The sequence below is a fragment of the Mycteria americana genome, chromosome 1 (assembly GCF_035582795.1).
Source record: "Mycteria americana isolate JAX WOST 10 ecotype Jacksonville Zoo and Gardens chromosome 1, USCA_MyAme_1.0, whole genome shotgun sequence".
In the NCBI taxonomy this organism is placed as follows: domain Eukaryota; kingdom Metazoa; phylum Chordata; class Aves; order Ciconiiformes; family Ciconiidae; genus Mycteria; species Mycteria americana.
The window spans coordinates 67,272,588-67,289,076 of NC_134365.1; the positions used below are offsets into that span (position 1 = coordinate 67,272,588).

Below are 16,489 nucleotides of genomic sequence, written 5' to 3' on the forward strand. Positions count from 1 at the left end.
TGTAACCTCAGATACACAGTATACATAAAGAAAATCCTCAGTGCGCACACATTCAGTGACACCTGGATGCATACACGAAATGCCACAGATACCCTGCTTGCCAGGTCGTGTGGGCGATTGCTGTTTGCACGCTCTGATGAAAAATGCTGTGGGGAGAAAGGAACGCATGTGCGAAACGGAGGAGCAAATTTGAAGGACAAAAAACAGGTGCCATCTTTAAGTGAACATTAAAGATTTTTGATATGCAACGGATTAACTGTTCGAAATGAAGGACAGTGCCAGTCTGGAAATCAGGTTTCATCACTTTGCGAAAATGTGATCTCTTACTCAATGTGACCTATTTACTAGTACATGTGTACAAATACGGTATAACCTTCCTCATCAGGCAACGTAAGCATTATATTATATTACATATTTTGTAATTAACACTTCCAAAAGGTGGGGGGCTGTGTGTTTCGTTTTCTTTTGGTTTTGTGCTGTTTGAATCCTCTTCAATTCTGTCACATGCTTTTGTCATTTGACTGTTTTTCATACACAATTTGTCTGATAACAGCATTCACCCCTTAAGCCTCTAAATGTGCATTTATAGTGCGCGCTGTCGTATAGCGCAGAGAGGTCTGAACCAGCTTTCCGCAAACCAGGTGGGGCTGGAGTAGCAGCCCAGCAGCGGCAGCACAAAGGTAAGGGGCAGCTAACACAAACATACCCCACTTCTTGGGGCAGAGTTCCAGGGTGCTCCCGCTAGAAAAACTTCACAGACACTCAGGTTTGCTCATTTAAAGGCAGCTCAGCAATCCATGCTAGGCTGCAGTAGGCAATGCAGATACAGCTTAAGTGAGTCCTGTATGATTCCTCGGCCTTGGCCTGTCCTGTTTTAAAAGGGTGAACTTCAGCTCATCTAGCTACGTGACAGCCATTAAACTTCCAAGAAAAGCGTGTGGCAAAACAAGATACCAAAATAGAATGCAAGTAAATACAATTTTACTTGCATTTTTCTGGGTAAACAGTTCTTTAGTGTTTCTGGGAAGAGTTTTTTTCCTAATGCTTCAAATGTTCTACAGTCTTGAAGTTATTCCAAGCTCAACAGCGTGATATATGATGCAGCACAATCATTTATGTCCCTGTCTTAAAGAAAATTTGCTTTTTCCATTTTCCTTCTTTAGAAACCGTGCTGTTACATATTATCTCTGCAGCACAGACTATTGGAATGTTGGCTGAAGGAATGCAATTAGTCTATCGCTGGAAATGAATCAATTTGAAATGCCAGAGGTATTTGAAAATCTGCCGCTGGAAATGCCAGCGGTACTGAAAATGTCTGTAGTTCCACATATAGCATTTACATAGGGAAACAAAGAAGTAACATTGCGCTTGCTTGAAGACAGAAACAAGCGTGCACCATCACCATTAAGAAAGCAGATGGCAATGTCCACATTTTCAAATCAGAGAAGCCTAGGAGACTATGACCACAAATCCACAGGTATTACAGTTCAGCAGGAGCTACAGTCCTTGCACCTCTGGGCTTATTTGAAGATCATAGACTTGCGTGTCTTATGTTGGATTCTGTTTCACATTAATGCTCCTGAAGATGAGTTTCCTGATTGCAAAATGGCTGGTGAGAGTGGGTGTCCTGGCCCAGGTGTCCTGGACCTGAAACTCAGGACCTCACAAGCTTTGCTTTCTGCTCAGCTGAGTAGGTCAGTCCCAAAGTGTTTAGTGTTACAGACTATGACTCAGTTTACACTAGATTTAGTCTAACCCTAAGCACCTAGGCATAAATATTTAATCTAAAATATTTTCTTGAAGCTTAGTAGTTGGACTTGTTTAATCAAACACTCTGAGAAGACACCAAACCTGTCTTCTCTAAGTAATTCTTTCCATGGCTGTAACTATCCTTTTCTTCTGCCATATTCTGCCACATACAGATGCAGATACAGCATCTAAAGAGGGATCCGAGTGAGACCTTTCCACTCAAATGAGTCTGTGTCAGGAGTGACTGCAGATGGACCCAAAAGGTCTGCATTTACTTTCAAACTTATCCACTCATCAAGAGCCAGCTCCTGCCCTCAGCACCTCCTAAGTTTTCAAGATAGGCTTAGGAGAAGCACTAGTCTTAAGTCCTTCAGAGAAATAAAAGCGAATTAGTACTTTAACATCACATTTGGAGAAGACAAACAAGGAGGTGGTCATGCTACCCTACGAAGACTGCCTTACTCTCCTCCCTTGCTGCCCCATTTCTTTTTTCAGAGGACTTCTGCAATTGTCAGAAGGGAACAGAAACTCGACAGACATTTTCCTCGCTCATGAGCAGAGATGTGTTTGTCTTTTAGGGCTTCCTTCCCAACTTTAAAAATAAGCAACACAAGATGTTTGTGCTCTGACGGAGAGGACTGGTGAGGAAATGGTCATAGTTAAGACTAGTTATGTACAGCAAAGGCCTAGAACAGGGCCTCTTTGAGACACATGAGATTCTCCTCTATGCAAACATGCACAACCATAATCATGTTTTGGCATGACCTTCAGTACCAAGTCAGCCCTGACTGCAAATACTGTAATACAAATTATCCCAGACTAAACTCAGATCAGGAAGCACTGTGCTTAGAATTACATTCTTCATGGTAATTGTGTTCCTTCTCACTTTGAAATGCAAGCACACTTCTATGTACAGAAGGAATATAGAAATTTGTCTCACCATTCCCCTTTCAACCAATACTAAATATTAGGGGCATTAGGAAGAGAAAAACAGTTACAAGGCTATCAAGCACCTTTGCAGCAACATATATACACCAATCACTTGCAGTCCCAGTAGATTTGAATCTTATCCTAACACTCTACTGTGATACCATCCTCTCCAGAAACACAATACATCCAGTTCATTAATGCAGATTACTGTAGCAGCATATAAACAGAAATTACATCAGAACCGGCAAGTGACACATGGCATGCAGTGTGCTTTTTATGGCGGTATAGGTGATCGTGGCAGCAGGTCCTGGAGCTGAGCCATCAGGCATATTGACAGTCGCGGGCAGTAGAGGATGGCAGGTGAGATTAATGACACGAAGCAATAGAGAGACATGGAAGAACCTGAAGCTGTTGACTATTAACTGAGAACAAGGAAGAACATTGTTACATTCCCCCCATGGGATATGTGCAGCTTTTAAAACATTTGGGTTTAATAGACATTTTTGTAAACCTCGCTTTAAAGGCTGGTATCATTTGGGGATCTATTCATTCAGTTGATGAATAAGGTCTGTGTCATTTTTTGTGTTAGTATTATTGTCTGTTTTTAAGCAGCGCTTTTTTTTCCCAGCACTCAAAATGCTAATCGTGTATTTCTAAAATCAATTGGAAAATAGCATGCAAAGCCCTTCAGTGTTAGTAAGTACTCTGTTCTCTGTCTTAAAGATGCCATTCGCATGCAATATTGTCTGGCATTGATTGTAACTGTAACAAATCAGCAATGGAAAATATAAACAGACCAGTGATATTTTCAGAATGCAACCATTTTGCATGCAGTAATATTTTGCCTTATTTTTAATTTATTTCCTATTTTATATGAAATAAAAGCATTATTTTGTATTAAAAATTAACAATTTCATTTGCAGTATCAGGTTTTGGGGGTTTGTTTTTATTAATAGATAACTTGGGTCTAGAGTTTGGCCTCTGATAATGAAAATGAGGTTTTCACTGCATTCAACAGAAACCTGAATATGATCCAAAGACAGACCCTCTTTTTATATTGGATGATGGCAATATTTAAGTCTTGTCCAATATTTTAGTCTAGTCCATCAGACAGGTTGCTAGGAAGGGTGAACATCATCCAGTAATTTTCAGGGTAGGCCTAGATTTGGTTGCTTGCCCCATACTCCTGGACCCAGAAATTGAGGTGATGCATGGAAGGCAGAGCGAGACTTTCATGCATTGTTGCATCAGTTTACTTAGAAAAATCTCTTAAGAAAAGTTCTCACAGATTCTCCAGATCCGGTTCCAGTTGAAATATGCAGACTTAAGCAAAAAGACAGACAGATGTATAGCTAAAATAAATTGACTAGATGTGTTCTGGAGTTTCATTTGGCTTGAATCTGTTCATAGCTTATCCAGTGAGGTTCACCAAAACCTATGCACTGGAATCACAATTACTAGAAAATCCAGAGTTACACAAGTCCCACTTAAAATTCAGTATAGATAATGGATGAGGGAAAACTCTCTGTATTTGATGTTAAAGTTCAGAGTGAATCTATCTGTGTTGTGGTCAGGCATATTAAGTTTTTTGAACATGATTAGACATATTGAAGGATGCAGAAAACATCTGTGTGAATTAAAAGTCTTAACAAGCTCTTGTTTAATCCTGGGTGAAATGCCACTGAGAGGTCACGTTACTGCAGGAGTAATGTTAGAGACTTAAAAAACAAGCATACCTCTTTCTTAAAATGGGTGACTTCAGGGCTGGCACAGCTTCAATCTGCCTCATCAGAGGCAGATTTCAATCATCACATGATTGAAAGCATGTGTGCCATACCAGGAGGGACTATCAGAGGACGAGGAAGGGCAGTACGAGCTCCCGTCTTCCTCCTCTGCTGGATTTAGAAAATCTGAACCTCAGTAAATCTAACTGGTTCTTTAAATGCCTTCAAATTTTACTCCAGATTTCAATTACTTTATTTAAAGCACTCTACAACTTATGCCATCGTGCTGACTTGCTTTAAATCTGTTGTTACGCTTCACTTGCTTTACGAGACTGTGCAGACTATGTGGCAGGGACAAGCAAGGCAACAGTGCTAATGTATCAAAAATACTGTGTTGTTTTCACTTCACCAGAAGAATATCAATCCAGCTGTAAAAACCAATAGTCATTTGAAAGTCAACAGTTAGCTAACTATACAGGCTTGTGTTGTTTGTGGGATGACTGATCTGAATTTTTGAAAATATTAACTGTATTTTTAATTATAATCATTTCTGGTATTGGTTTGATTTGGATTGGGTTTTGATTTGGAAACATGGCAAGACAACACTTCCAGTTCTGGTTGTAGCTAATGAGGTCTTCCTCACTGAGGAAGAATTCAGGGACAAACCAGAAAACCCTGAGACTTTCCTTTGGACCTTATCCCTTTCTGTAGGTTTGTTTGCAGAACAAGGCAATGCTTGCAGGCAAACGTATAGCAGTAGCAGATCAGGTAGGTCTGCCATTCTGAGAAGAATATTTGAAATTGCAGGAGCAATTGTTTGCTAGCATTTAGAGAGGGATGGTATTACAGCATGTTCTCCACCAGGGGGGTAGCTCTGGAAGGAACAGAACAGGCTTTGGTTTTGTGACGGTAAATTAAATAGGGTTAAAATAAGACTTGTTGACATTAAACCTCTGTATAACCAAACCACCTAATGATATCCTGAAATTGTTGTAACATCTAGAATATAGCAGAAACCACTTCACAGGGATTTTAAGGCTTTTAAATGGAACTAGTAACTTTTTTCAGTGTGCTGTAAAACTCCAAACTGCAAACCAGTAAATGGTACTTAATAGTTATAACGAACTTTCACCAACTTCCCAGGCAAATTTTTGAAATACCCTTATATAGTAAGGAAGTTAATAATACTTCCACTTTATAGGCAATAATAGAGAGGCACAAATGAAGCGGCTGCTCCAAGGCCACCGAGAGACCCCCTGAGACTTGCAGAATTAGTGCTCAGCAGTGCCAGACGTGGAGTCTGAAAGCTGTACCACAGCCATTCCCCAGTGGGCATCACTGCAGACTTCCACGCACGTGAAGTTTAGCACTGCGTGGGAAATAGCCGCATTATATGTAGCGCTATAGATCAGCTTGGTCGCTACAGATCAGGCTAAGGTCTAAAAATAATGTAACCTGTTTCAAATGAGGGAGTATAGTCATAAGTGAATATATGCCCAGAATATACCGGGAACTGTTAAGAAAAGTATTGCAATCTCTTTTTGCTTAGGTTGGTTTTTGTGCCTTGATTAACTCAGCTGTCTCAGAAGCATGATTTGGCCTTTGCACCACCTACGAGCAAGGACACCAGGAGTTTACTTTTAACAAGATTAAGATCTGACTGCAGTGGGACTCGGTTTCCACGTCAGGGAGAGCTTTCTCAGAAGTGTCTGCTAAAATCTCACAAGTGCCTTTAAAATACTGCCTTACAAAAAGAGAAGCCTACACCTACCCCTAAAATTAGAAGTCCCCCATTTATGTAAATTTATCTAGCAACAAAATAAAATCATTACCATTTTGGCATCACTGAGGAACTGTCGGCGTAAAAAGACCGAATGAGGACTGCAAGATCCAACTTTACATTCTTTTCCATATTTTTATAAGTGTGTGAATGCTGTGATTCATGTTTGTACTGTCACTGCAGAAATTATCACTGTTCCTCAAGTTGTTAGAAGTTTACTGTTAGTGGAGAATTGCAGTGAAGAGCTTTCGTATAAGGAAGAGGAGGGGGGTTGCAGATGTGCATGCAGCTATATGCAAAGAGAAAAGAGTTAGTTAAGTTTACCTGACAGTCTGGCAATCTGGCCCCCTGGCTAGTTGTGAGCCGTGTGGCGGTATGGAGGCAGCAGGCTGCTGACAATCTACAAGAAACTGATAAATTAGACATATATACAGAGAGATTACAGAGCAAGGGGTTAGTAACAGTAGTACACAGGGTACGCATCTGATGGAGAGATTTAGTGAGGAATGTGTTCTTGGTTCCTTATCTGACAGAAACACCTTTTTTTCTGATAGTAATAGCATTAGTTGTTGCCTTTTTTCTTTTCACAAGAAGCAGTGAAGACATTTTTGTTTGTCTTCCCTTAGCATTGGCAAATTTTTGTTTAAACAGACAGCAATAGTGGGCCATATTCAGGATCTGGGTTTAAACCTTTGTACTCATTGTTCTTCTGCTGGTGAAGAAGTTGTTTTGCTTGCATCTAATATAAAAAGTGTCAATAAAGCTACTCAAAATTTCTCCAGAGAACTTACATCCATATAACAACATTTACAGATGTCATCTCATTATGGTCCTTGAGAAAAAGCTTGCAAGAAAGTCTTTGCAACTTCTAAATAGTGCTTATGAGACTGTTTTTTGTAGGGAAAAGGGAGAAATTGATACAGATGGTTTTCACTGTTCTGTCTAGATTATTTTATCAGTTCTCTGCCAAAGCACTTTCCACATTAATTAATCACTTGCAAAGCTGTACTCTAGTTCTTAATTTATTAAATAACCGTAAAGCCAAATAATCCTTTGTTGCTATGATTTTACTGTGACATTTGGAATACGAAAACAGCTTTAAACTCAGTAATACTTGTGAGACTTAAGAGAAGTAGTTGAACAAGACAACCTTGCTTTCTACCTCACTAGTTTCTACCAAGATTTCCAGATCTCAAGATTTACCAATTTTCCCTGCAGTGGTCTGGCCTTTCATTCCACAGCCCGTGTGATTCAGATTGTCAGACAACAGAGTCATCAGGCTCCTTTCAAACATTAAAATCCATGGGTGAAGTTCTGACCATCTGGAAAACTATTGGATATTACTTTTTGTCTCCAGCAGGGTTTGGAGATCTGTCATCCCCTCTGCTTCGACTTGATTCTCAACCTGACTCTTCAGTGGAAAGGAGTTACTTTCCCCCAAACCTTATAAATGAGATGACTAGACTTCATGTACTTGGAAAGAATTTGATTTTTTTTTTTTTTTCAGTTGGCTGCTACTTAAAGCTCAAGACCATTAATAATTTCTCTTTACAATGTGGATGTTTTCCAAAACCCACTTCTATTCTTTGTCCCAATCAAGTGGAAGAACGTGTAAGTAATTTGCTGTCAAGAGTCTTCAGATGACATCAGGTACAATGCAGAGCAACACACCTTCCTAGCAACACTGAGCATCATATGCAGTATCCTAACGTTTCCTTTTCATACAAGCCCAGAGTGTTTCTCCCTACTTCCTATGAAGAGCTGTGCTGACCTCCAGTGGGTGGAAGCAAGTGTACCCAGATGGCTAGTTTCTTACTGCTTCAGCCAAGATGAGAGGGTTTGGGCCCTATTTTCAAGTGCACAGGTACCTACATGAGAAAAATACGTGCACAGTTAGTGCTGACGCCATTGTGTCAGGAAGCAGAAATGGAATAAGAAAGGATACTGTGCCATTCTTTCATATGGCAGGATGGTGGCTATAGTCCTCAGTATGTCTTTTAGCAGAGGAGCGCAAGAGTTTGCAATGTTTTGAGCCGTGAACAGAAGGGTCTGTCATTTCAGCACAAAGCTCAATTAAAAGAAAAGCTGCCTGGGGAGACAGACAGAGCAGGCTAACTGCAGACAGGAAATGATTGTAAAACCCCAAAAATTAATGTCTTGTTCTAAACAAACTAGTTTGCAGAAGTCCAAAGCAAAGTTATCCCTGACAGCTTACAGAAGGTAGTCAGTAAGAAAAGGAATACAGAACAGAATGCTGTGTGATGAAAAGGTGCAGACAGGTTTCATAAATACAGAAGAAATTGTTCTGACAGGCTTTGCCAGAAAAACGCAAATGCCCGATTTATGATCCTATTCTAATATCTCGAACATCCTGCAAATACTTTATGATGCCTCTTCATCTGCTAGATTTGGCAGAATGCATGAATAGAGAGCCAGATTCTGCAAGCATTATGCAACCTGGATAATAACTATTCAATGTGAGCAAACTCCCTCCACTTCACATGAAACAACAGTTCTGCCTGGTGTCAGCAATGCTCACACAATCTGGCTCACACTCGCTTACATCAGTACCATATCTGGTGATCCACATGACTTAAAATGGCTGAATCGTCCTCCTACATCCTCCAGGAGAGAAGTTTTTGAGGATTATGCTAGGAAAGAGCTAAGCAGAATGCATATGGCTTACATATACGCATTTCAAATTCAAAGGAGCTCTTATCTACTTATGTCCAAGTAGCTGTGCCAGAGCTAACTTTATTCCTTATATATTTAATCCTTTTAAGTATTTTGGAGGGTTTATAACCTTATTCTCTAATGCCATGACAGTCATAAACACAATGTAACAAGAAGTAATTTTAAAGGTGAAAATTAGAAGCCAGCATTCAGTTCTCCCCTTCTATTAAGGCTCCTGCCTGTATCAAATAAATGTTTGTTTCTTTCTGAAATACTCTGTTGAAGGTTAAAAGTTTCAGAGATGCCTTTGCTGATTCTGTGGTCAATGTCACATACCATAAAGACAAGGAAAGAAAGACATGCTCTCTTTTACTAAAACACAAAAACAAGTCAAAAAAAATTAAAAGTTACATTGGAAGAGGCCTGTTCGCAGTATTTTTCAAATCTCAGGGAGCGTCAGTCAAGCTACATAGTGAAAGTTTGCTATTTGTGTAGAAGACACTTGGGAACCAGACACAGATTACACTTTCTGGTGTGTCTTCAGAGAACACCACCAACAAAATGATTAATAAAGTTATTAAATACAGACTATCTTATTTCTCCATCATCTCCAGTTGCTGTGAAGAAATAAACTACTGGGGGCAGGGGGTGGGCTGGCTGAGCTCTTAAGAGCCCTTTTACAATTCTATAAAATAACCTATAACAAATGCAGTTCAGTGACCATTTCACCCACAAAAGGCAAAGACGAGCTATTGTACACGCCAGTTTTCACCGAATTCAGCAGGATTTGAGTCTGTACAGAGTCTGTGGCAGTATCAGACAACATACACCACCGCATTTTATGGTTGGACTCGATGATCTTAAAGGTCTTTTCCAACCTATATGATTCTGTGATTCTGTGATTCTATGTGTTGGAGCTCTGAGGCTTGACTCATGCTATACGTTAGGCCTGTTCCGATTTTCCAGTTCTTAACATTTTAGCCATTTGCTGGCAATGGTGGTGTAAAGAGCTCAGAGGTTTCCTCTCACAGATTAGCCAGTGCTGATTTTCCTTTGGAATCTAATGCCCAGTCCTAATGGGGCTAATCAGCTCCTGATGTAAGAGCATTAAAAATACCAAGCTCAGAGAAGCTACATCTGCTCATATGAGGACTGAATGCGCTGCTATAAATTATCTGCCGAGAGCAAATCTCACAAAAAAGTATTTTCCTGTACTTCCCTTTGGCTCGGCCACAAAAACAACGCGTTTCCCTCATGTCACAAGGTGTGCTCTGCCCTCCAGTCTGTGAACTGCGCGACTCCAATCAACCCAGGCCTGCTTAACTGGGTTATTAGCGTCCAGGAGATGGGCATGCCTTCTGTTGATATCAGCAATGTCCTCAGCGAAAATCCTACGTGCAAGCATTTTCAGTCCCACCTGCTCAGGACCCAGCATACTGCAATGGAACATTTCAGCACATTTTGACACTCAGTAAATTACTAATCTCTACTCAGTGCTGTCGAAGACCAAGACTAGTAAGAATCCCAAGATAAGCATTGGCGATGCTGTGAATCAGTAACTGACATATAACATACTTTTAACTGTGTCTAGTTCAGTTAATCAATTAAGAGCTTTTTTCTCTTATCTGAAAGGGTAAAACTGAGAGTCAAACAACAAACCAATCAAACATTTCTTACAGGTACTGTTAAATATTTCGTATTTCTGGTAAGAAAAACATTGGGAAAAATCTGTTCCCAATAAAAGAAAAGCTCTCAATAAATGCTTATGACAAAATGAGAGACTGATCCTTTTTCAGTCTTTTAAAACAAACTCTCCTTAGCATCCCATTGACCACTCCAGGCCAACAGAAAGTCCTTCTTTCCTAGCTAAAAGTTTTCAAGTGATCTCACTTCGTGTCATACTACCCAATGTCAATTGAACTTGCTCCATAAAGTTTGAGGAATTTGATAACATGTCTATGAAGATGTTATTGACAATTTATTTGAAAAGAGACGCTGTCTCCATTTATATGGTAATGAATTGTTTTCTTCCCCAAGATGTCAATTTAGTGGGAAAGAATGAATGGTTAATAGCATGAGTCCAAAGTATTGGGCAAAGAACAAATCAGTAGTCTTCTAGTTGTGCAGAGGTAGAAACACGCTGCATCACACAGCAAGTCCTACAAAGACAATAAATCAATCCTCTTTACTCAAAGGTGGGGAAGAAGGAAAATTTCCAAATCCAAAAGACAAATGTGAGATGTCAAGAAGAACAGGGCAGAGGTTACTAAAACACTCGCCCACCTGCTGAGTTGAGATCTGTAGAGATGCTTTCAAACTGTATTCTGACAGGATGAGAAAAGTCCCAAAACTGTTTATGTCCAGGGGTGATGGAGACATAAGTTTATACTATTATTTGACTAGTTGGTTTCACTTATAATTTATCTCTGTTTTTCTAATGGATGCCAAGAAAACTTTGACCTTCCTCAAGGCCAAGAGGAACTTTAAGTGGTAATGGTTATCGCAAAGAACAGCTGGTGAGAGGACAGCTGTGGCTTACCTTAGGAAAAAAGCATGAACAATGGTACAGGTCAAAGATTAGAAGAGTCTCTCCCTTCTCCTGCTTCCAGGGTCAGTTTGGGTCTGGAAATAACGCAGTCACCCCTGCCCTATGCACAGCCCCAGCTGGTCAGTCTGCCAGCTGCAAACTGGGTGCAGCTCTGCGTTTCTGCAGGCTGTCCCTGGAAGGAGAGGACTATGGTGGAGCACCCACATGGAGCCTGGCTGGCCTTATTAACCCCAGCTCTCTCAAAGCAGGATTGACTTGGGTTGTCCTGGCTTGGGAGCAAAAGGAGCAGTGCCAAGGGACTCAGCTATGGTACAGAGCCATTGCACAGCTCTGTGAGAGCCAGCCCTGTTCTGGCACAGCTAGCACGCAGACAGCCTAATAAACTTCACCAGGTGCAAGTTAGCTCCTGCACAGACATTTTCCAGTATCCAGATTCTCTGGGTTTTCCCACTGTCTGAGTTTTACCTCTGCTCCTATTAAATTGAATAATGGATTGTTGATTGGAGATAGACAAATTTATCAACCAAGTATCAGTTTTGGCATACTTCTCAGAAAAGCTGATCTTAAAAATACGAAATTTTTATGTCAAGTCTTGCAAATACCCAGGTAACACATACCTTAAGCTTGCTATTCCAAGAAACTTGGTGTCTTAGATTATTGTTGGTTGGAGATGTTTCAACAACAATGAATTCTTCCCCTACTTATTTCTTAGTCTTCTCAAAAATTATTTGAAGAATAAAGGTTAAGAGACTTGAGCATGCTGCTGAACTCCCATTCACACACAGAGCTGAAGGCATCAGCAATATCTACATATTGCACTAAGATACAATAGGCCAGCAGTAGGACGCATCTAAAATCCTCATCTCCTGCCATCTCCACATGTCCACTCTTTTTTTTTTTTTTGCAAAGGTGGCCCAGGAATGTCCCACTGTTTCTACACTCCCAAACTTCTGACAGGCCTCCTTCTGCTCCTCCTCCTCTCAGATCTCTACCTTCAGGACAAGGTCAGACAGAGTAAACATAACAGAGAGACTTCTGCTAAATGCTTCTCAGGAGTAAGTGCAGGTGATTGAGCTTATTGGAACAGGTAGGGTATCTACTTGCTATTTTCTTATAGCATTTAGAGAAACGCTGTCTTCGCGTCTTCCACAAACCAACTCACGAAGCATCACTAACAACTTCACGCACTACCTGACAGACACGATTTAGTAGGTCACTGATTCAGTGGTTTTCCAGAACACATCAAGTTTCTTGGCTGTGTCCTAGTGAGTTCTTTCATTATGCAACAGCTATGCTACATGCAGTGGTTTTCCCCTTTATTTCCTTATTTTGCATAACTTGATTTCTACTTTCTTTTTAGACCTGAATTACCCCAAACAAGAGCTGTTTCCCATCAGTCCATGTGCTTCAGTGGTACTGTAAGCCCAAAGTACAGTGATAAAGCTATATCCCAGCCTTGCCCGTTGCTGTAGCTCATATTAAGAACAATTTTAAAATAAGAAATAATACCTAGTCATTAGCAAAATTAGTGAAATGCATTTCTCTCCAATTACAGCCTAAGAACATTAAGAGGTTTCTTGTCAGCTCTGTAGTCTTTTTCACATTTTCTATATCATGATGTATTTATGTTATTTCTCAAATGGTTTCTGTGAATGCTTTAAATAATTCCTCATTAAATCTACTGAGAAGCTAAATAATGGGTTAGTAAAATAGCAGAAATGGAAATGGTAGAAGCTGAAAATACATATTCAGTTCCTTTCTTTTACATACAGTTCATAAAAAGCACATTTAGAAAGGTCTGATGATTCATGAAATACTTACTCACTAAAAGACACACACATTTTAAACATTTCAGAAGAGGAAAAGAAAGGTCTTAAAAATACAGAAATCATCACATTTCTGTCTTGTTGGTTACCCATCTTCCATGGAAACCTAAGTGTCTAGGATACATTTCAGATGGCCCCAAATATGTCCAAACCAAAAATACTTGCACTATTTTACGGGTAAAGAAGGGCCTGATGCAAAACTTGAAGTCAGTGGGAATGGTAACTTTAGTAGGCTTTGGAAGAAACAACGTAAGATAAGCTTTCATAGCCCTAAAAAATGCAGACAGGTAGATACTTACAATTAGGGATACTAGTCTTGATTAAAGAATTGCTGGTGAGCTTACTCCATACATCACAACATCCCAAGGAACTGCTCTGTTAGAGAGCTAAAATATCAGCATGTCTAATTTAAACAGAGACTCACTTCAGCTTTGCCTATTTTATGAGATGAGAAGCACAATATTGAATATTCCTGTATATTTGATGGTAAAAATCAGTAAGTCATGAAATCACATTAAACCTTGTCATAAAAGAAGATAAAGACAGATGGCTTTTGTTACCAACATTGTCCAGATATTTCAATAGCTGTTTTAGTTAATTGATAAGACTGGATTTCAAAGCCCAAAATTTTCATAGAAAGCAACAAATAACTGGTAACACACCTTAAAGATACGATGTGTCACCTGCATACCTGTTTACTTAGAAACAACCAGAAGTCTAATAAGATTTTACTGGAGAATTTCAACAAATGATGCTAATATTAACCATTCCATCCAGCAATGATGTCATAACTTAGATACAGAGAGAAAAACTGTCAATAGCCTTTTAATGAAAATATACAACAGTAAGGCATGGATTCACTGCAATCTTTTTTTTGGTGTGTGTTTTTTAAAGTTTTAACAAACAGATTGGGGCTTCTATTAAAAAGAGGTTTTATTTTGGAAATGCTTTCTTTATATAGTGAAAAATACAGACTAGAAATTAAATGAAACTTGTAGAACTGCAGTGAATTCATGCCATAATAGCTAAATTATATTGATCAGCATGAAATGTGTGGTTTGGTCTTATCAGTGATAACTGGAAAGCTAAACACAAGAGAGGAAAAGCACAGAGCGAAAAGGTCCTGTTCACAGTGGCACCAAGAGGTAAAAGTACATTTAGCCAGCTGACTTCTCCATCAGTTACAGCCAACTAATGTCCTTGGCAAGGATATTGTTCTTCAAATTCAAAACGGCCTCCACAAGGACAATGTACCATGCTTGAAATGGCATAAATATGTAATGCTCATTAAGCTTAGTTAAATGAGCATATCAGATGCAGGACATGGCCCCGAGAGCAGGAAGATATATACATATATCTGTATATATGCACTAATACCGCTCATTAAAGAATGAACACATATATACACAAATATGGCATGTTTACAAAACCCACAGAAAAATAGAACAATGCAGAACAAAAAGTGAACACAGATAATAAGTTGTTAACGACTGAATTATCCTTTTTGTGAAGAGCAGCATGTTCAGGTAAAAAAACCTACACTTGATTTCAAAAGACCCTGCTAAAAACACATGAAATCCATTTTTCATGGAGAGCAGAGACAGATTAAACCAATATCCCATGAGTCTTGCGATAGCCAGTAGCCTGCCTGATTACTCAAGCTCAGAGACATCTTGCAGGTACGGGATCACCATCAACACAAGTACATTCTCGGCAGATAAAAATACAACATATTCATAGCCGAGGACTCGGAAGAATCATCCACAGATCTCTAATTAGGCAAAGGACAATTTGCATTCGGACTGTAAATTTGTGTTGTCAGAATAAAACTGTGGGGTTTTTAAAAAAATAATGGTTCTGAAGAACTTTCATGCTCCAGCTGCTTCGCATTGCTTGGATGAAGCAAATCAAACTTACCTCACTGAACAATCAGAGCAGACTAGCAGACTAGCCTGACTAGTTAAATATTATATGGCTGCATATCTTATTTAGTAGTGGTGGCTCAGTTAACCACCTACCTTGCTTTTCAAGAATAAACTCTTTCACTTAATGTACAGATAAATCCATACTGGTCGTGAACTAGAATTCAGAATAAAGTTCTTTTAACACAAAATCAGCATAGAAAGAGGTATCTAGATCCTAGTCATCTTGATTTCCCTTTTCATTAATCTATAAAATTCCTTCACAAAGGAGAAGTAAGAAATATTTAAAACTGTTCACTGGGTGACCTGAGCAATCATAAAGATCTACAGAGCACCCTCCCGGCAAAATTCAGGCCTGAGCTGATAGTGTTCCTCAAAGGACTTCTTCCACAATCATTTTTAGAAGAAGCTGTGCTTTCCTCCATGTTCAGATTTCTAACAGTCCTGCAGTTTCAAAATTGAGAAGTCCATAAAAAAGCAAAGTTGAGGTACTGAAGTAATGCCTATAACAGCAAGGTTTAGAAATCTGTGAGGAGCTTTCTGACATTGGTACTTAAGCTCAAAAGCAAAGCTGGAGCTATTTTTGGCAAAATATTCCTAAACAAGCAAAAAACGTGCACAGCTGAAGACCTTGAACTTAAACCCTTTTCACCACACAATGAAAGAAGGCACACACCTGCTATCAAAAATTTATTCCCCCTACCTTTCCAATGCTGTACGTTGCGTAGGCTCATCTCTGCAGAAAAAAACCTCCACTGTGGACAGTAGTGTCAGCCTGAGCCTCCCTTGGTCATTTTCCCAACCCCTTCATCCAAAAGAGGGGAGTAAAGACAGCTTCATTTCCTACCAAGAGCTTCTACCCATAATATTCCTTTTGAAGATGCCTTCCCATATCTTCACACTGCCTAAACAACGTGAAGAAGCAAAAAGCAGGAGCCAAAGCCAAGAATCTTGCCCCACATGATAAATTCCACTTTAACATTATTTTAAGAAAAGTATGTAAGAAGGAACATGAGCTTCTGATTACACAGAGAATATGCTTTTACAAAATATTTCTGAAAATCATATCCTAAACAAGGCACTTAGAAAAAGCTCAAAATCCAGAAAGAAAAAAAGTAAAATAGCAGTAGAGCATATTCCTCATCCCTTGTGCCAGGAGAGGTTACTCAACACCTCACATGGCCTACCAAAAGCCCCTAACTCCCTGTAACACTAATGACCACCCTACTCAGTAGAGCCTCTGCTCCTTGTTGTGTTAAATTGTGTTTGTGCTACCTCAAACAGATCAATGCATTCCCAGGTTTCTAACCTATTCTTCACACATGAAACCACTTCCA

The 16,489-nt window shown here is 39.5% G+C and overlaps 1 protein-coding gene across 7 annotated transcripts in view; it reads right to left on the reverse strand.

The window, feature by feature from the left end:
* The window catches only part of BICD1 (BICD cargo adaptor 1), a 278,157-nt gene that overhangs the window by 90,849 nt on the left and 170,819 nt on the right, over window positions 1–16,489 (reverse strand). For 3 of the 7 annotated variants that reach the window (XM_075503742.1, XM_075503768.1, XM_075503777.1), the window contains one exon: window positions 6,508–6,583. The exons of the other annotated variants lie outside the window; for them this stretch is intronic. In XM_075503742.1, coding sequence (XP_075359857.1) covers window positions 6,508–6,583 — 76 coding nt within the window. The remainder of the gene's footprint in view (window positions 1–6,507; window positions 6,584–16,489) is intronic. 7 annotated transcript variants of the gene reach the window in all.